Source organism: Cupressus sempervirens, chromosome 10 (assembly GCF_028749045.1).
Source record: "Cupressus sempervirens isolate cs-2001-9-10 chromosome 10, ASM2874904v1, whole genome shotgun sequence".
NCBI classification, from domain to species: Eukaryota; Viridiplantae; Streptophyta; class Pinopsida; order Cupressales; family Cupressaceae; genus Cupressus; species Cupressus sempervirens.
Genome location: NC_143127.1, coordinates 36,157,870 through 36,179,516, shown reverse-complemented (window position 1 = coordinate 36,179,516; position 21,647 = coordinate 36,157,870). Strand labels below are relative to the sequence as shown.

The 21,647-nt window shown below is 38.1% G+C and overlaps 2 protein-coding genes across 2 annotated transcripts in view; both read right to left on the bottom strand.

Annotated features, from left to right (window-relative positions):
* Nucleotides 1-1,340: 1,340 nt before the first annotated feature.
* LOC149532439 (putative ribonuclease P/MRP protein subunit POP5) overlaps nucleotides 1,341-21,647 on the bottom strand; it is a 76,871-nt gene continuing 56,564 nt past the window's right edge. Inside the window, exon 4 of the mRNA XM_089803960.1 lies at nucleotides 1,341-1,717. Coding sequence (XP_089660086.1) covers nucleotides 1,572-1,717 — 146 coding nt within the window. The 3' untranslated portion in view covers nucleotides 1,341-1,571. The remainder of the gene's footprint in view (nucleotides 1,718-21,647) is intronic.
* LOC149532440 (uncharacterized) lies at nucleotides 10,972-13,650 on the bottom strand. Its single transcript, XM_089803959.1, has 6 exons — nucleotides 13,493-13,650; nucleotides 13,138-13,370; nucleotides 12,883-13,020; nucleotides 12,382-12,782; nucleotides 11,872-12,277; nucleotides 10,972-11,732 (listed from the first exon to the last, which is right to left on the bottom strand). The coding sequence occupies exons 1-6, from the start codon at nucleotides 13,636-13,638 to the stop codon at nucleotides 11,149-11,151; spliced, it is 1,908 nt and encodes a 635-aa protein (XP_089660085.1). The 5' UTR covers nucleotides 13,639-13,650; the 3' UTR covers nucleotides 10,972-11,148.

The following is a 21,647-nucleotide window of genomic DNA, read 5'->3' as shown; positions in this document are numbered from 1 at the left end:
CTCCCAAAATTTTGAAATCCAAGCATGCAGATCCGACAAAAAAGGCCAAAAACTCCTAAAACGAAAAATGGCAGTTGTAGAGGAGAAGTCCTCCACATAAGTAGAAATCTCATCAACAATATCAGACTCTAGATTGATCATAATGGGGTCACTTACAACAACAGGCATAGTAGTACAGTGCCCCAAACGCACAACCTGACCACCAATACCAACCTCATAGGCTGCCACATTTGCATAAGAAATGACAGAACCACCCACAGCTCTTGGGGAATGGATAGCCTCCCCAACAGGAACCACCAGAGAAGCACTAGCCTGAAACACTACAGAGGGGCCTCTCCCTGCCATGGGCAAAGGGCGAAAACCTGCCCCAAAGGCCACCTGAGAAAGGGCAGGAGAAGACCGGCGTACACATCCAGCAACATCTCGGGCAAAGGAAGAAGCCCGATTGGACAAAGTGGGAGCAGAAGCGGAAGCGGGAATGGACGCAGGCGCCATAGGTTCTATAGCAAGTTATTTCCGTTTGTTCTTTTTACTTTTATTATCTACTAAACTTATTAAGTATGCTAACTCTTTATCAAAATAAAATAAAATATTTTTTTCTCATTAAGTGATTAATGTCCTATAGTAAAAACTTGAAATTTGTTTGATTTTATTATTATTTTTAAAATGTATGATCATTTTGGCTTGTCTATTGTGCAACAAAATAAGAAATTCTTCCCAACTTTAGTTTCAATCACATGTCCAATGTCACACGAGGGATATGAGAACATTCACTTGCATCTAATCTCATTGAATTAATCATTCTAGCTCGATTAAAATAGATGGATATCATGCCCATATAAATTATAGAACAATTAATAATGCACGTTTTCCAAATTATTTGTTGATTTTTCGTAAAGAATTTAGTCATGAGTTTCTAAGTTGTGTTTATCAAAGCCATAAAAAAAAAAATGTAGAAAAATGAGTGATATATGTACTTCTATATTGCAAGGACAAAATTTAAATTTTTTTATTATAACTAAATGAATTGCATGTTTTCAAGCACATATGTTGTGTTTTTCTTTTTCATGATTTGCTTATTAAATTAGTAACACAAGGTTACAACTCTCCATACAAGTATAATATTCATCAACCATGAAATTACCGATCACATTATTTTGAGTCAAAGCTAAGTTGAGGGTTTGATAATGGTTGAGGAGGTCTTTCATCTTTTATTTTTAAATATTGGAAGTAACAAGTTATATACTGCTAAAGTAACTTGTCAATTCAAAAGGATGCATCAATAGAACTTTTCATGTGTATGTAGCTCATAGAAGCTCCCAAACAATTGATATCCTGTGTTTAATAATATTGGTTCCAATTTGCTTTGTCGTATATGAAAGAATTTTTTTTTGAGGTTCATGTTGTTTGAATACAAAAATATCACAACAACCAAACATTTTTCCACTCATCCAGGTGGACAAGGAATCATGCCTTTCAAAGATACATATTCACAAGCATCATCTTCTAAACATGGCATTAATATTAGAAAAAATCTCCAAGAAAATTTATTATATATGTTTCAAACTATTTTAGGAAAGATTTTTAAGTTTTTCAAAAAAACTATATACACGTTTAAGTATCTCCTCGGATTGTATATCTCCCTGCATGAGCTTATAATGTTCGAATTTTGCTTTGTCGTATTTAAGAGCATATTTCTTGGATGCCCTTATACTCCCTGCACAAGAAAGAAAACAAATAAAAACAAACAAGTTTTACTCGAATGACGACAAAAAAAGATTCGATAGTATACTTATTTGACATACACTCCATATGAATAAGTCAAAACATAAAATAAACTAATACAAAGTCTAAAATGTACATTCCAATGTTACAACATGATTTGGTTTCATTTAGATCCTTCATTGTGTCATTATTGCTCTACGAAATCCTATTGCAGAAAATTATTTTATAATAAAGGGTCCAATACTGTTAGTTCTATCTTAGTTTCTTGGCTAGAACAACAAACAAAATTAGCCTACCATTGTAGGCAAGTTGAAATCCTACTCAATGTAGAATAACAAAGCTTTATCAAGAACATTTCCAAAGAAAGTCACAAAAGCTTTTGTTCACCAATTCTTAATCTACTTTCATGTGACTTGAGGTACGACATAAGAGTGAAAAATATGTTTTATGGGAGTGTTCTTGAGAGTTTTTTTTAGCATCCCCAAACATGAGATATTCCACAAACACCTTAGAGTCAAAAGTGTACCCAAACTATCCCCTCCCCTATTGTAACGGGTGTATCATCTAACACAACCAACACTCAATTATGAGCATGGGAACTTCTATAGATGTATCATATTAACTTTTGGTGCTATCAAAAATTCTAATGTTACATGTGGTAAGGATTAGGTGGCCAAAGAGAAGGCTGGACAATGGAGGAGATCAGAGGATTTTTGAGTCTCAAGCTAATTTTTTGCTTTGAGATGGTTGATTATTTGAGTTCCATAGCATAGATGGGGTTAACATAACTATACTACACTCTTTTTGTGGGCACTGAACTTGTAAAATAGGTGGGGATAGTGTATCTACATTTGAGTTCTATGACATAGATGGGGTTAACATAACTATATTATACTCATTTGTGGGCAGGGTAACTAGTAAAATAGGTGTAATTAGTGTATCTACATTAGTTTTATTCGTACTACACATTGACCAAGGAATTTGGTTCCCACAATGGCAAAGGGATATTGACACTTCAGAAGGATTGCGGAGTCTTGAAAGAGAGTTGTTCTCTCACTATGCAAGCATTGTGAACTCACAAGTACTAACAAATCTGAAAGTTAAGCAAGTCACTTACAACAAAACGGTGTGCTGCCAAGCCAAAAAATCCTAATAATTTCAGAACAAAAACCCATGGGTTTATGCAATAAACTCCCAAAAATCTCAACCCAAATGTATACAAAGGGACAAATGGTCAAGTCTAATTTTTTTGAAGTCATTCACCTTTTTTTTTTGCAATGTCAACTGATTGTCTACATGACACAACTAGGATTCCTAGCCAGACTATGTGGCAACACAACATTACATTTTATCCTATGTCCTCAATGATATTTGATTTTGTGGAATGTATTAAAATAGAATGGGTACTAACCTTGGAAAGGTGTGTACTGAGAGGGGAGGGGGAGGGATGAATTGGTACTCACAAGTTGTTTAGCAATTTGAACTTTTGACCATAAACTTGTAACTGTAATTCACATTAATTGATAGTATTCATTTACTTGACATCTGTTGCGATGTAAACTAATTTATTGATATGTTGTAACAATAAAATAATAAAGTAAAATATGGGTAAACCACAAAACTATGCATCCACACATTACATCATGATTAGTCTCGCAAAAACCCTTAGAGGGAAAAATTGCAGTGGGGATGGTACCCACAACTCTTTACTACAATAAAAAGGTATGCCCAGTTAAGAGCTACATATATCACTTTCTAAGTGACTCACTAGGTTAGAAGTATTACGATAATAAATAGTTTCTATTATCTCTGTTTAGTATCTAATGGTTATGTATTGCAATCTTTTGTAAATATTAGAATGTTTCTAATATTTAGTTTTCTTTTTCTAGAATATAATGTTTCTATTCTTTACGATTGATTCTTAAGGAAACATCATTCAGTCTCTTGTATAAATTAATCTCTTAATCACTTTTAATAACAAGAAAATATTTTCCAGTTACTTCGTAATATGGTATTAGAGCCAATACTCTTAATTTTTTTCAAAAATAATTATAATTTCTTGATTCAAATTATCTGCCTTTTATTTTCGAAATTATTTACATGCATATTTGCCTCCAACTATCTCTATAATCCAACTAGGGTTTCCGCTTTGAGAGATATGAATCCACTGACTTTTGGTTGGGTTCTACAACCCATTTTTGTCCAATTTCGTCTATTTCTTCTACACATTTTCGCCATTTTTTGTGAATTTTTTTGCAGCAGGGTCATTTTTGTTCAAAACCCTAATTTTTTTGTACAAGATCAATTTTTTTTATAGATTCTTGGTGGATTTTTTGAGATCTCAACTGGGTTGCCATTTTTTTGGGTGCCTCTATTTTTTATCCAACCAATCCAGAAACTGGCAACACTCTTTCTGAGTTTTTTGAGCTCTCTTCTAGGCCACCCTTCGAATTTTTTGGGTATTCCATTTTTTGCCTCGAAGAACGTGCATTCACAGATTTTCATGTTTTTTCATTGAAAAATGTGGTATGGCATCATTGACCAATATTTTGCTCAAGAGAAATTCAAAATTCAATGGTTGAAATTATAGCACTTGGAAGTAGCGGATCATAGCAATTTTTGAATATTGGAATACTGATCAAATTGTTTTGGATGTTACACAAGGTCTAATTGCCCCCAGTACTTATCAGGATTCATGGGATTTGAATAATTGATAGGCGGCAATGCTTCTCAAATTATCCATGGCTGATGATCAACTCTCTCAAATTCCATTTGGCAAGACAACTATCGAGATATGGGAAAATTTCAAAGGTCTTCATGAGACTTTTGACAAGAGCAGATCTTTCTTCTTGAAGAACACTCTGTTTTCTATTATCATGGATGAGCAAACCTCACTCCACGGTCATCTGAATAGGATTCAAGAAACTCATAATTAGTTCTCTCCAGAGTTTACCAAAGTCCTATGAGCATTTTATCGAAATTCTCAACATGACATCTTCGGACATTGATCTGAAGTTCACCGATCTATGCACACTTCTACTTCAGCAAGATCGACGGAAACAACAATTCGGTAGTAGTTCCAGCTCCACCTCTACAAAGCAAGCCTTTCTTGCCAAATCCTTTTAGAAGGATAAAAGTGAGTTTCAACAATGAGGACCTTGCTGAAGACATCCTCTCAACAATGAGTTTCAACAATCTTCTCAGCAGACATCCTCTGCTCTAGATTCAGAAGGTTCACAAAAGAAAAACATTCAATGCAACTATTGCCACAAGTTTTGGCAAATGAAGATTAATTGTTGGAAGTGCTTGGCTGCCCTATCTAAGCAATTTGGTTCGCAACCCACAACGAACAACGTAGAGCGCCTTGAGTAGACATAATCTACCTTTTATGCTTTTTGACAGCTTTGTGCTCTAAATAGATCAACCACTAAGGGAGGGTATTATGATAATAGATAGTTTCTATTATCTCTGTTTAGTATCTAATGGTTATCTATTGTAATCTTCAGTAAATATTAGAATATTTCCAATACTTAGTTTTATGTTTCTAGAATAGAATGTTTCTATTCTTTATGATTGTTTCTTAAGGAAACATCGTTCAACCTCTTATATCAATTGATCTCTTGATCATTGTTAATAACAAGCAAATATTTTCCAATTACTTCATAATAAGAAGTGACTGATACATTGTTAAATGTATCTAACACTCTTGTTTTCATTAAGTAAAAATAGGTTTTGAAAGGACCCGAAACCTTGTACAAAGGGAGAAGAAAGATATAACAATGAGGACCATAACACAACTATGGAAAACCACTCGACAAACTAGAGGGACATACCCAAGTTCCCTACAAGAGGGCAAACAACCCAAGAAACCAAAGTCCATCAATGCCAATCCCCACTAACCCCCCAAAATCCCAGTTACAGGAAAAGCACCAGCAACATGGTTTTGGCCACAGTCAACGACAAAAAAAGGGCAACAACAACCTTCTGACTCAAATCTGCCAAAGGAACAACAAATGAATCGATAGAGTCAATAGCAAGAGAAGAACCCACAACAAGAGAAGTGTCAGCAGTCAAAGGGACAACATTCAAATCGCTAGGGACATCATCCAGAACCTCATCTAAATTAACAAGAGAAGAGCTATCTGACCCATCAACCACTGTGAACACTTTCTGAATCGTATAGTGGTCATCTGAAACCCCCATCCACCAAGAAGGTGATTTCATCGAACGAACTTTGTCAGAGGAACAAAACGCCACTAGATGGCCGGTCATATGACATTTCCTGCATCTAAAGGGGATACCCTCATAATCAAGAAGTTGAATCCAAGACCCAAGAGGAGAAGTCAACTTTATCTTTTCCAAAAGCCCCTTAGAGAAATCAATCTCCACCAAGATGCGGGCATACCTTGTCCTATAAATGTTGGAGGAAGCCGCATCAACCATCAAGAAATCCCCAAGGGCCTCCCCGCACTCTCCAAGACTGAATCCAACCAAAAATAAAGGGGGGGTCCGGTAGCCTAACCCAACGAGGAAACTTATTGAAGGTCTCAATATTCGGATTAAAAGTCAGATACCAAGGCTTAGCCATTAGGGGGGAACCTTTCCTCCCAAGAGAAGCCACATCCCAGGATGGAATTTATGTCATCAACATTAACAAATTTCACAATAAAATGAACTCTTAGCTATAGGATAAATCTGAGCTGAATCTGAAATGATTGGTTCCCAGAATTTAGAGATCCAAGCATGCAAAGCTGAAAGAGAAGGCCAAAAACCCCTAAACCTAAAAATAGCAGCAATGGAAGAGTAATCTTCCACATGTAGAAACCTCATCAACAATATCTGAATCAAGATGAATCTCAATCGGTTTACATATAGGAACAGGCATCGCCGAACGACTAACCAAGGGCACAGCCGAACAGGACCATAATTTTAGAACAGGAGCAGCAATATCCACTTCAAACACAGCCACATCCGCATAGGAAATAGCTGATCTCCTCATGACACCCATATACGCAATAGGGGAAGAATCCCCGACAACAACTAGAGGACGAATGGCAGGAGAGGCAGCCATATGAGCTTCAACACAAGCAACATGGTTGGAACCAAGCGCAGGAAAGCCAGGCACAGGAACCCAAACAGAAGCGCATGCACATGAGTGGGAGCCACTACAGGATACACCAGGGCAGGTGCCACGTGACAGAAGTAGCTGGGATTTAGGCCTCAGCAGACGGGCGGGCAGCCTTTGCACCAAGACTAGCCGGAGAGCCATTGGCGGGGGTAGCAATTTGAAATGTCGCGCGGGCGGGAGCAGGAGCCATCCTGGATTGACAACCAAATTTAGGAATATCTATCTAACACTCTTGTTAAGAACTACTCTATTAAGAGATTAATCCCACTTATGAAATGTTCACCCTGTTTAAGGATTTACACTAAGTTTGATCTAGAACTTCTAAGTCTTACTAAAGATTTACTGGGTAAGGGATTTTGCAATGACTTGTAGAAATCGCTAGATATTCTATCAAAAGAAAGTAAATGAGATGTTAATGCTTTCCTCCCAAAGCTTGTCAAATCCCTTACGCATTGATTTTGCTTCCTCTCTATAGGTATTTTGTGCTCTGATCTCGATCACAACTCAATTCTACATTATTACTCAAGCCTCTTAACTTTTCTTATGTCAGCAAACTTAACTTTGTTAGTTAGAATGCCTTTGTTAGTAGGGTTCCCATTAGGTTGATTTTGAATCTATTTGGATCCTTCCATATTATGTTTTCTTATCCTATCGGCTGCATCATAACCTTTTATCATTTCTGAGGTGAAATAGTGTTCGTTGAACTCTCCTTGTAGTCCTCTACATAAATCATTATCAGCAATCGCCATAAGTTATTTTGCTCCACACATCTTACTATGTAAACTATTTTTCCTTTGTTTAGGTTTAGTGAATTTGACACTAACACAATAGGTTAAACCATTCTCCATTTTGTCTAGTTGTCGGCCGATAGTCTTTACTTGTTCATCTCTTCTCCATTTACAGATAATTGTAGTTCACCAATAATGAACTAACTTTTCCTTTTTACCGAATAGGTTTTTACATATCCTTTGTACTGATAACAATATAATTATCTGATAATGCTCCTTATACATGTTTGTCTTTCTTCTGATAAGTCCTTTCTTGCCAATAACATATTACCTGTTTAGGAGTTGTCTTACCTCTTCACCTATTTGAGTATCTTATTTTTCATATATATTTGTTTGACATCAACAACAATCATAGTGTCAAAATCATCATCATGATGCCATTGTATGATTTTCAATCAACAATCTCCCCCTTTAGCATTGATGGCAAAAACTCCTTCAAGATTTTCAAAATTGTACAATAGGTATTTTGTATGTCAATAAGTGACAAGCTCTGAAATTGTCCAACTCCAAAAAGGCATTTGCTCCTCCTTTGATAATATTTCTTTTGTTTGCAAAATCTTTTTGTTTTTGGTTTTCATTTCTCTTGTATCCTCTCCCATCTTATTATCCTCCTTTTCTTCTCTCCCATCTTATTCTCCTCCTTTATGTTTGAAAATATCTTATTCTCCCCCTTTCTTGGCAACAATGTTAAAGATGATGAAAAAGTTATGCACATAGGGATACATACCTCTCATACTTCATCAAAGATAAACTTATAAGGTCTCCTGCAACTCTTTCAGTGTTCTAAGTCCAATCATATGACCTTGTAGGTCTGAGGCTAACTCCTTCAAACTATCAACTGTACTCAATTCAGACATTTGCACTATCTCTTAGCTTTCTGTACATGAGCTTGCATGATATTCATAGAGGTGTAATCATACCTTGCAATTCCATATCCTCATCCTTATTCTTTCTTCCTCTATCTTCAGTTCTTGCTCTCTGAAAATAAGTTCCCACACCTTTCTTGAATGTTCCATGCAATATGAACTTGAGGGTTGATATTGCCTGTATGTTGTGATAATTCATTATGCAGAGTCATAATCTTTCCTTGAATATCTGCAATAAAATTTGTGAAAATACATAAATTTTCATAGATTGTCGTAGCTTTCTTCAATGTATCCTCCATTTGTTCAATGAACTCAGATGGCTCAACCTTTAATAGGCAATTTTTGTCAACACGTTTCTGAATCATTTCCTCATCTTTCTTCTCTACTTTCTGGAAATGAATCTGGATTAATGCTTCTGATTTGTAGTCCCTTAGACCGATGGTGTTGTGGATGTCATTAAAATCCTTCATTCATTCATTCATTTGTCAAATTTGTTTTAGCAGCACATTATATTTTGAATGATTCTTTCTATATGTCATATTATTACAAGTTGGTAGAAGTTGATTGTCATATCTTCAACGCCATCCAGGTTGAGAATTAGTAACAAGAGCAAAATATGGTCAGTAAATATTTTCAGAGATGCTAATTAGCAGCGGAACAGCCAGCATCGATCCATCACGAACCATCACTGGAATGTTACAAATTTGAAGGAATTTAATATTTTGGGGAAAGGTTTGATATAGAATTATATTGGGTCAATACGAGAATTCAAAGAAATTGATATATTTTCTAGTTAAAGTGATTAAGGAAGTTTAATTCATGTGGGCCTGATCTTAATTTTAATAGGTTTGAACCGTGTAATTTATCATTGAAGAATGTTTCAATTTTTTAAGTGCTAAAAGGAATTATTTTAATATTCGTCGTGGGAAGTAAGAAGCCTTGGGGAATTTAATATTCAAGATTGGTTAAGACTTTAGAACTAATATCATTTGCATGGACGTCAAACTATAATCAAGGGATGAAGTTCTTTAAAAGGTCCTCTTTTGGTGTAGCGCATGTGCATGGTTTTATTGGGTAAGAGAATCATTTTGAGCAGCATTCACTAAGTGTTGGTTCATTTCTCTATCCACTCATATAGTCATTAGCTCAATGCATGGTTTCAGGCTTGGGTGAATTGTATTGGTGGTGGTGTTATATTCATACGATTTCAAGATTTGGACTTGTATTTCCGTAAATTATCTCATGGTATTGGTTGGAGCAGTTCGAAGGCAGGATGACATTTAGTGAATTGAGTGATTACAGTTTCCTTCCTTCAAACAAGAAGCATCAACTTGTGAAATGGTAGAAGAATTGTGAAGTAACGTTCTTGGGGTTTGAAAGACATGGACAGAGAACAATTCTTCTTGTTACATAAATCCCTGAGTGTTTTCCATGGTGTCATGATACTGAGAATATGAGATTTAAAAGAAATTGACTTAGTGTTGGACATATTTCCTCTAAAAACGAGTTTGTAGAGAGAAGAACTTTGTAGAACTGCACACATGAGTAAAGTCAAGTAGCTATAGTGCACAGAATGGTTGGTGAACGTGGAGCATAATAGACTGTAAATATACTAGAAGGCTCAAAGATATTAAGACTGGACATTTGGAATTTTGGAGTACCATAGGAATTCCTTCCTTAGTGTCATTAAAGTGATTTGTGATTTTTAGGTGTTGGAGTCTATATTTTCCAAAAAGTGACTATTCTATTTCCTCAGCGTACGCTTATTTGGTCAATCAACAATCACAATCAGCTCCTTCAGTGGTTTTCAGCTTCTAACTATGTTGCAAGGTCGCATCTCCAGGATGTTGAATTGGTTGCTATTGGAGACATGCAACAAAGTTGTTCATCACTGAATTTAAAACTAACTCTTTCAAGAGGACTCAAAACTTGAATCAATGGATACACACAAAAGTTGGCAGTTTTAATGTATTTGCTTGTATATCGAGTGTTCTCCAACAGGACCTGTTCATGCTATTCCAAGGAAGACAACAAGAGGTGGCCAGTTAACTACAACCCACTCATCGCAACGAATTCAATTTCAGAGAGAATCCGAGGGAATTGCATAAGATTAGTCTTCTTGTAACAAATACAAATATTTCTTTAGAATATTATTATGTTTCTTCAATGGTCATCTTCAAAGTAACAAGAATCGGAATCGGATCGGAATCGGCAAGGCCGAATCGAATCGTGAATCGGCAATGAATCGGCAATGAATCGGCAAATTTGAAAAAACCCTTTAAATTTAAAGATTTTAACAATTTAAAACTTATTTCATGCACCCTTTATTGAATATAACTTAAACACACTATAACATCATCAAATAGAAGTTAAAACTTAACATACATAAACATGGAACATAAAATCCATCACATATGTAACTATGTTATCTAAAATGTAAATTGTAGGCTAGCTGAAGTAAATAGAAATCAAATGATCACAATGATTTAAATCATAGAATGTATGTAAGATGATCCATAAGACATCAAATCATAAATGTATGTAAGAATCTAAGATGAAGATCCATGAAAGTTTGAAACATATGTCTATCAATGATTCAGTATCAATATCTGTAAACAAAATATAAAAACAAGGCTCCAGCTCAAGCCTCAGACTCATAGTCATCATCATCATCCTCAACATCATCCTGAAGCTCGGCTGCAGCCTCAGCCTCAGCCTCTGAGTATCCAGTCTGCCTAGTAGCAAGGCGTCTAATGTAGGTCCTAGAGGACTGCCGAGCCATATCTCCCGCATGTAAGATGGGCTCATGAACGTCACTAGGGCCTGTGCCTGTGCGTGCACGTGTGCGTCTACCAATGCCTGAAGAACGTGCTCTAGCTGCCTCAGCCTCTATATCCACCTGGTCAACCCACACACGGTCTTCCTCAATGAAGACTGGATCCACAACCTCTGTGAGCCACTCTGATTCTGGATCAATCTCCTCTAGAATGATCGGAGAGGAGTCAGTGCCCAAAATCTGTCTGATCCTAAGACGGAGGTTGTAATGAACAAAGACAATATCATTCAACTTCTGCACTGTCAACCTGTTTCTCCTCTTCGAATGGATGTGCTCGAACATGGACCAACTGCGCTCACATCCAGAAGCGCTGCTTGGCTGACTCAGAATACGAATGGCAATTTTTTGAAGTTTTGGGGTTGTGGCCCCAAACATTTGCCACCATCTATCTGCAATAAGGGAAAAATTGAAAATAGAAACAATTAGTCTCATTTACAAATTACAAGTTAACTCTAAAATTACATAATCAACTTTAAGATTAGAATCTAGATTCATGAACATTGAATAAATATATTATTTAATTTTTACCTGGTTGTAGTGTTGTCTGAGCATTTATGGCCATCCTGCTAGAGAAAAGTGGCCCCTCTTTATTGTTGAACTGGTCTAGCTCAACAATCGCAACAGCGCTATCTTCATCGCTACTCAACCTCTGAATCACTGTGTATAAGCCAGTGAGAACCTCCGCATCTGCCTTGAACTCAGGACGGAAACGATATGCCGGATTCAGAAAGTAAGCTGCTGCATGGATGGGTCGATGGAGCTGATTCTGCCATCTCCTATCGATGATGTCCCAAATAGGGCCATACCTCTCCTGCACTCCTGCATATTGGGCTCTGATGGCCTCCTTGGCCCTATCCATGCCCTCATAAATGTAGCCCATAGAGGGCTTCTCCCCATCAGCAGTTCGTAGCAAAGCTACAAGGGGCTCAGTGACCTACATATAAAGTAAAACAAAAAACTTGAGTCAAAACTTAAATATAAAATAATATAACTTAAAGTAAAAGTAAAATACTAAATGTTAAATTGCAATAAATTTACCTGCAGGATTTCTCTAGCGGGTTTCCAAAAACCATCCTCATCAAATATGCAATCCGCCACATCTATCCCTACAGTGGTCGTAGCATAGGAAGAGGAAATCCACTCCCGCCCAACAAACATGCTCCTCAATTCATCCCTTGATGTCAACAAGGACTGCAAGGTGATGAAATTCGAGGCAAACCTCGTGATACCTGGGCGAGCTAACTCTTTTCCTTTTGTGTACTTCCTCATTGTGCTAAGGACAAATGAATGATTATAAATGAATTTGCATATGTTTTTTGCCCTTTCCACACATGACTTGACAAACTCAAGTTTGCCAATTTCCTCCAACATGAGGTCAATGCAATGTGCCGCACAAGGGGACCAAAATATGGTGGGGTGCCTCTCCATCAAAAGTTTACCTACAACAATTTTAAGTCAATTAGAAATTCAAATTTCAAAATTCAAATAAATTTATTTTCAAAATTTGAAAAGTTAAAAGTTTATCTGCAGCAACATAACTTGCTGCATTATCCGTCACCACCTGGATCACATTTTGTTCTCCCACCTCTGCTATGACTTCCTCAATAGCCTCACATAAGTATGTGGCATTTTTTACATGTGCAGAAGCATCAATGGATTTGATGAACATGGTATATCCTACAAGTAACAAAACAACGAATTAGAATATTAAAATTAAATGGATCATCAACAAATTAGCATTCAACAAATCAAAATTTACAATTATGTATGTAGGAAAGTAGAATGATCAATTACCTCCACAGGATACAAGAAAATTGAGGAGTGTTCTATTCCTCCTATCTGTCCAACCATCAGTCATGATGGTGCAACCCTTTGCAATCCACTCCTTTCGGTTCTCCTTGAGCTCAGCCCTCATGTCCTCTACCATCTCATCCAAGAGGTATCCGCTCAACTCAGCCTCAATTGGGGCTTTAAACCCCGGACCACAAATAGCAACCGCGTCTATCATGTTCTGCCAATAAGGAGCCCTGTCACAAATAAAAATTTAGATGTCAAAGACTCAAATTATAAAACAAGTAAATATAATTAAAGTTTTACTTTTACTTTTAATTTTAACTTTAAAGAAAACAACGAAAAAAGAATCAATTACCTGGCTGCAATAAATGGAATGTTGCAAAAGTACCAAAATTTGCATATCTCCTTTCTGGCAGCATCATGAATTTCCTTGTTCAAACCCATGCCCTCAAGCGTGGGTTGGGAACCAGGAGTAGTGCGGGGCACAAAGTAACTATCCATTCTATTTTTCCGCACTCTAGGCTGCAATAGTTGGTGTGGGACTCTGTCTCAGTATGTGACCGACTAGCACCAGCACGAGCAGAAGAACTAGGATAAAAAGGAGGCCTAGAAGAACCCTCTCCAACACAACCTACAGATGCAGAAGCTGATGCAGATGCAGATGTGGATGCGGCTGCAGATGCGGATGCGGGAACATGGGAGCCAATACCCCTTAACCCTTCAAGTTGCATTTTCCTATTGGCTTTGTCTTTTTCAATTTTTTCTAATGCCATTAAGCAAGTGCGTTTTGCCTCGGGAGTTTGGTGAGTGCAAATTGTAACATCGTGTCCAGGTATAGCAGCAATGTGGTATTTCAATCTATAAATACCCCCAGAAGTTATTTTTTCTTTACAAAAAATACATTTTGTTTGATATTTGGTTCTTCCAGGAAACTCTTCGTTATATTTCCAACATTCATCTTTTCTACCCATTGCGAATTTGCAAAAAATGAAAGCAAAGGCTGCTGCAATAAAAATTTATATGTAAAATATCAAAGTTTGAAGCTAATAAAAGCTACAAAACAACAAACCCTAGTTTGCAACTTAGTAAAAATAAAGAACATTCAAGATCTAAACTAAAAATCTTGAAAACTATAAAAATTTAACAAAAAATGCATAATACACTAACATGCAAAAAAAAAAAGAGCACTTACCTCTTGCAAATGAGTTGAGGAGTGTTGAGATTGGCTCCCTAATGCTCCCAATGCAATTGATGGCCTCCCCAAATGGATTGCTGATCTCTTTTGTGCTCTTTCTTCTTGCCGGTTAGAAACCTATGGCTTTTCTTTTCTCTTCTTCTCTCTCACTTTTCCTCTCTTCTACTCATGTTAAATAAATAGAAGGCCCTTTAGGGTTATAACAAAGAGAAATGGTCAAAAACAAAGTAAAAAAACCAAGCAATTTTTTAAAATTTTACAACTCTATACTTTATTGGCCGCGGGCAATTCCTGCCGATTTTTCTAGGCGATTCATGCGATTTTTTGCCTGAATCGCCTGAATCGGCGATTCAGGCGATTCACTTGAAGAAATCGGCAATGGCGATTTCCGACTCCAAAAAAATCGCCATTGCTGAATCTAATCGCCGAATCGCCGATTCAGGCGATTTTATGGCGATTCTCGTTACTCTGGTCATCTTAGTTTACTCTTTAGTTTATTATGTGATTTTTATTTCCATCTTTAGTAAGCGATTGTTTCTTTTATAAACATCGTCTTTGTAAATCTATATACGGAATTTTCATCTCCTCTGTTTAATACAACTACAAGAATGTCAATTTACCATAACATGGTATCAGAGCAAATTCTTTTTTGAAAAAATTATAATTTCTTGAATGAAATTTTGTCTAAAATTTTTCGAAAATTCTTTCTGGGATTTGTTCGTTTATTCATTTCCTAAAAATTCTGATGTTTGTAATTTTTTAAGAGTTTGGGAAAAAATTGCTTAAAACGTGACTAGGATTAGTCATGCCATTTTTTGGGAAATAGCTAAGGTCTTTGTTTTTTAATTGCTGCAAATTGGTGGCCGCTTTTTATCAACTCGTGGCATATTTTTGCCATAAAACACAAGCTGAAATCGCGAGCTAATCTCCATCATAGGCATATTGTTTTTTTGGGCGGCACTTTTCCCCCTCTATTACTGGGCGATGATTTTCTTTGCTTGTTTGCAACCAACGAATCCATTTCCTACCTGCATGATATCATTTTTTGTGTAGAACGAAGTCATTTTTTGCAACTAGAATCTTTGATGGCCTCTTTAACTGCTAAAGACAACCCTTATTCATTTTGTCCGCATCTCTTCTGGCTCCATTTTCGACCTGCATGGTCATTTTTTCTTCCATGGTCTTTTTTTGCCATTTATGACCTTCTACAGCTGCCTAGGGTTTTTTCTAAGAAACTTTTTGTTTAGTTGACGGCTTCAAAATCTAATTACATATTCTTGATGGGTGTTTGAAGATCTCGTCTAGGTTGTCATTAATTTTTTTGGGTACCTCGATGTTTGTGCCTCGAATTCCATACCAATTGGAATTTTACTCTCATTTCAAATTCTTTTTGGATTTTTTGACATCTCTTTGGGGTCTTCGTCAGATCTTTCTGGGTTAGCTAGAATATTTTTCCAAAATCAGTCAGTTGTACTTCATCATTTTTTCAAGTTTATACTTGCATTTGCCTCTGTTTTCTGCATTGGGAGTTGTGATTGTGAATCTGTGTTATTGCCTCTTCTATAGTTTTTGTTTTTTCTGCGTTGGGAAACTTCTATTGTCAAAAAGCCAACATAAGAGTAGTTCTATTGTTATGCAATGTTTGGCAAACTTCCCTTGTTAAAGTCATGCTTGTAATACATTTTTTTCTTGGAACGAGAACTCAAAATTCTAGACCAGACTTTGTGATTGACAAAAGGTCTTATAGCAGCTGAACTAGTAAAAGGGAGTGATTAAAATTGAGGCTAGAACAAGTGTCTATATAAAGTATCAGATAACATCTTTTTCAAGTGGTTCTAATTCTGCACTGCACATATATTCCAAAATTGAAGCTTGGCACAGTTGCTATTTCAAAGATATCAGTTTGATAAGCGAGGATTGCTTTTTCATAAAGTTTATATCAATAAACAATATAAAGACAGTGGAAATTTTCAAATGCAAGCTATTTTCCAAAGAATCTAACGATACATTTAAGGGTGAACAACTAAGAGACCTACAGAAAGAAAATGTCGGAAATGGGCTCTACATAATCAGATTGCAACTGGGTTTAATGAAATGTTTGGATGGCATACTTTTGAATTTGAAAGAGTCGGATTCATATTTATCTAAAATGGACCAGTCCAATTGGAGCTTATTGAATTGGGCTTTGCAGCCTTCAATGGTTAACTTAGTTCAGCATGGGATAATGGAGTACCCATGTGAAAACGTGAGATTAATAGTTGTCGCTTGCCTCAACGAAATTATCAGAGTAACAGCACCAGTCACACAATACAATGACAACATATTAAGAAGGGTATTACAGCTGATTTTGGACAACCTATGCGGGTTACAAGATACCAAGGACCCTACTTTTGGAAAGAAGATAAAGATCTTAGAGCTCATGGAAAAAGACCATATTTTTTATTGTCATTTGGATCCTGGTTGTGAAGAAGTGATTTTACAGTCGATGCCATGTTTCTTAAGGGAATACAGGAAAAATCAACTAACAATGTGAGAACTTGCATAAAAACCATCATGTCATTAGTCCTAAATGAGGATGATGACAGATGCAAGCAATTACAATCAGGTTTATTGGCTATATGGAGAAGGGAGAATATAATCTCAGCCATGGCTTATGAGCTTGTGGAGGAATTCATTGATCGTAAGTTTAACATGTTCAAAGAATTTATGACTGCATATGAGCTGAGATCAGCATGCATACAGGTTGCAGAATCTTCGAATTTGATCAAGAACCAAATGAGAAGAGAACAGATTTGTTTTACTTGTCATGAACCTTGGACGTTTTATCATCATTGTGGAGCCAATAGAGAAGAAGAGCTAATGCAGTCAAACAGTGGTAAGGGCATAGAAGCATATATAAGTGACAACTTGATTTATAAGGCACAACCTAAATGAAATACATCTTAAAGCAAACTGGATGCTGACTTCCAACCAACTAAAGATGATATTATGAAAAAAAATCATTACTACGAGTTAGGGGTATTCTATATTCTTAATTGATGAAATACTGATCTCTATTGACAAAACTAGTGAAGGGGAGGGGTTATTAGTTACGAAAGAGAACCTTGTACAAGTGTTAACAAGGGCAGATAACTCTCACAAATTCATTGAAGAGCTTGTGTGGAACAAATTGATGAAAGGCAACATGGATTTCCAAGTAGAGTCGCTAGCTCACAACTACAAACAATCAAAGAAGCATTCCAAAGGATGGGATTAGATTACTTGCAGCTCTTAGCGGATAGGGAACTCACTATTGAATTTGGGGATGACAAGGAAAGGGAGATAGAAGTTGGACTAATCGCCAATGTTCCCCTTTGAGATTCACAACATGTCTTAACCGCCTCCTATGTTCTATAAGTTGTGTGATTGTATCCGGTTTTAACAGCTCGATAATTCGGTGCAACAACTCTAGCTTGTAACAAGTGGTATAAGAGCTTGGTCACAGGTTTGAATCCTCTCAGGTAATGCTAAGGGGGGGTTGTTGGACTAATTGCCAACGTTCCCCTTCAAGATTTGCGACAAGGCTTAACTGCTCTTGTGTTCTATATAAGTCATATGGTTGTATCAGGTATTGACAAGTCGACCTTTGCAATGGCAACTCTAGCTTGCAACAGTAGATGAACTTTGTCTTCAACTAACTATGGTGCATTATTCACTATACATGGCTGAAAATCAGAATTCTATGACAGCCACTCACAAGGAAGATGAACTTAATTCAAAAACCAAGGAGGTCCTATAGTTGGTTGAAGGGATTCACACTATTTGTGAAGATGAAAGTGACCATATCATTCCCACCTCACCCTATTCAAACAAGAATGTTATACCAAAGAAGGTGATCAAAAGGACCAATAGGAAGTTAGACTCAAGAATTTTGATTCCTTCAACAATAGTAATATGCCTTACAGAAAACCATGAGGTAACACTTCCCCACATGAGGATGCAGATGAACCGAGTGATACTAGCCTTGAAATTTTGAGTGATGATGATCCACTTCTTGGTGAAGGTGATGATTAGAATGATGGCACTCATTGTGAATCAAATTTTTTTGAGTTGCCCTTAATGTATATTGAAAGCTTTGTTTACCGTACGGGGTAAATGAAATAACGCACACAGACAATAGATCAAAACAGCAGAACTTCTTGTATTATTCGCATATGCCAAAGACATTACATGATGCTTATGATGATTTACAATGACCCAAAAGGGTGTATAAATACTTTCTAAAGAACCTTCCCGAAGGGGTCTGTCGGCTACATGACCATTACTGGAGGGCCCGTCGGCTACATAAAAAGAACCTTTCCGAAGGGACCCATCGACTGATACACAATTTTACCGACGACATCATCCCCCCCAAAAAGAAAAGTCATCTCCAGACGACATTACAACAAAACTCAAAATAACAAATAACCCAAGTACATCAATACATAAATACTAAACAGCAGGATGGGTCCCTAGCGTAGTGGTCCGCGCTCTCAACTCATTCAGCTCTGCCTGCAGCTTGTAGACTTGTTCTTTCCTAACCTTCAGTTTTGCCTCTGCCTCCATCTGAAGCTCTAGAGCTGACTACATCATGTCTGCGATTTCCCCTAATTCTTTTTCCTTTGCTACTACCACTTACTCCTTTTTAGCTGCCAACTGCTCCCTTTTTGCTACTAACTTCTCTAGCTGACTTTGTCTATCCAACAGGGCTGCCCTCTTGGAGTTCCAGGCCGCTCTCTCAGATTCCCAGGCTGCCCTTTCTGAAGCTAACCTGGCAGCTGACTCCTTCCTAGCTATCTCAGCTGCTACCTGATCCACCTAACTCCTCCGAAGAGTATAGTATGCCTCCCTGTGTAACTTCATTATCTCATGAATTAGAACCTCAACCTGGCTCTCCACACCAAAATCTGTCGCAGTGGCCCAGTCCTTGCGCATCTCATCAGTCTCTGCATCCGGCCATCCCCACTCCTCAACACAGACCATGAAGGTAGCTGGGCATCCCAATCTCATAAAAGATATAACCCTCTTGAGCTCCTTCACGAGTAATTCCAATGCCTGAGTCTCCGTCGAAGCTAACACTTGGCGAGCCCGAGATGCTAGAGACGCGAGCGCTGCTACATCAGCAAGAAATGCCTCTCTCATCCCTATGTCCTGCGCTACTGAATGTTCTTGCTGCCCACCCATAGCCGCCTCTACCGCTTCCGCCATACACTCAACAACACTATGCGACGGTCCCTCATCCTGCACTGGCTCCGCTACCTGTTCCTACTGAGTATCTCCCTTCGGAATTTCATCCCACATAGGTGTCTGCATGCTGGCCATCTGAGGGACTGGAGTACGGTGGAACCGCATACTCAAATAAGTACTCAACCTCTATGCTCTAGTCTCCCTGTCATGCTTGGGTGATGCCAAAAGTGCTGCATCCACTGTAACCACGGCATTCGACCCAACTACATCCAAGTGTACACCCGATGTAGAGCTCTCTGCTATCTTTGGTACTGGTAAGTCAGGTATCTCCATGGCAGTCTCTTCTCTTGCCTCTGGTACTCTCTCTACTGCAGGTGCGCTAGGTGTTGCTGCTGGTTGTGTTTCCACAGGTGCCACAGTTTCTGCTACGAGAGTGCTACAGCAGGAGTTGGCATACTCTCTCGGCTGACAGGTGCTGCCACTCGTGCAAACCCCACGCCAAACCCAACTGCTGGTCGGACTGGGGAAGGCCTTACCCCGTGTTGCTAGGGTGCTGCTATTGTAACCGCCTGTTGAGGTGCTACAGTCATCACTATCGGCCGCCGTGTTTGTCCAAACCCTGGTATGTGAGCCATGTGTAGACTCGCTGGGACCATACAAGAAGTGGTGGATAGTGTAGTGCGCGAAAATAACAAGGGGGTGGTTGTGACAATTTGAACCTCCTCGCCATCTTCTTCCCCTTCTTCATCCCCCGCACTGTTCTCCTCAAAAGATGTTTCCTATCGTCTGTTGTCCATATCACCTCTTGTATCCATTCGGGGTCTCTTCTGTCCTGTAGGACCCTTCTGCACAATGGCTGAGTCTAAGTGTCTCCACTGCATGATAGGGGGTTCTTCGGGAGCTAATGGCCTAGGTTTCGCCTCCAATGCGTCCTTTGGAATCATCCGCACTATAGCATCGAGGAACAGACCTATGGCATAATGTGGCATATAAAATGTTTTATGCTGAAGGGTCATAAATTCGTGCATATGCTCGACTAGCACAAATGCTCAATCATACACGTTCCCGTTCATTATACTGTCCATCATAGATACTTGCGGAAAGGAGATATCAGATGCCTTACTTGATCTTGTAAGCCTGCTCTTGACTAAATCCATCAAGCATCACCATGGTCCCTCCCTGATGTCTGTCTTCTTTAAACCCCTTCCTTTTGATGTCTCAGCCAATGCTTCCTGCTCTGCTTCAGTCATGTTTCTGCATACCAGCGTAATCAAAAACAGTTTTACCTCCTTAGAAATTTTCTTAGGCTGAACCTTCTTGCCCTGCGGCCCTGGTATGCCAAACACTCGCGTGAAGTCTGCTGCCTTGAATGAAACAACCACATCTTTGTCCAAGTACTGAAATGTGCTCTTTCAAGAGCCCTTGCCATAAGTCTCGATCATGGTGTGGAGGAAACCCTCGTAATCCCAAATGCAAAAAACAGGCATTTGAATCGCCCATTCCACCTGTGCCCTTCTGATGCTAGCTTTTACTGCATGGTCGTCAGGAGTTTCTTGCCACCACTTTCTACAGTCTATTCCACTCAACCTTTCAAATGCTAAAGTCTGTGGTGTGATCTCAGTGGTTGCAGGTGCTTGAGCCTTTCATTTTTGCTTGCTGGTGCCCTCACTTTGGTTACCTGTAGTCGCCATTATCCTACCCTCCTCAGCTATAGATTGTTCCAATTGTTTTTTCCACTTTCTCTTGCCTGCAAACTCCATTATCCTTAGGTCAGTTATTTAGTCATTTCTCTGTAGACAGCAATTCGTTTCCTTCCTGGAAGTGTACGGATCCGTATGGCTCTGAGTGAAGGGCTCCTATTCCTATACAAATTTCCTATTTTGCCTACTTCCTCTATCTGCCCAATGGTAAGTTTAATATTTTAAACCCTTCAGAAAGCTCTCCACAATCCGTGTGTTATCAACTGGAAGACTTAACAATCTGAAAATGTCGTACAGTGTCTAATAAAACTTGCAAATCTTCCAGATACGCCAACAAAACATGAAGGTAATCAAGGAAACCTTCTAAAATCCGTACACCTTTAGAGATCTTTAAATCTAGACGGTGGTGG

What these genes read in the sequence shown, in the direction of transcription:
- LOC149532440 (XM_089803959.1), bottom strand. Translation starts at nt 13,638, where the DNA reads ATGGATAGTTACTTTGTGCCCCGCACTACTCCTGGTTCCCAACCCACG. An exon ending in GGTGACGGATAATGCAGCAA is followed by an intron (nt 12,783 to 12,882) that starts GTTATGTTGCTG and finishes AAATTGTTGTAG; the next exon opens with GTAAACTTTTGATGGAGAGG. An exon ending in CCGCTAGAGAAATCCTGCAG is followed by an intron (nt 12,278 to 12,381) that starts GTAAATTTATTG and finishes CTTTATATGTAG; the next exon opens with GTCACTGAGCCCCTTGTAGC.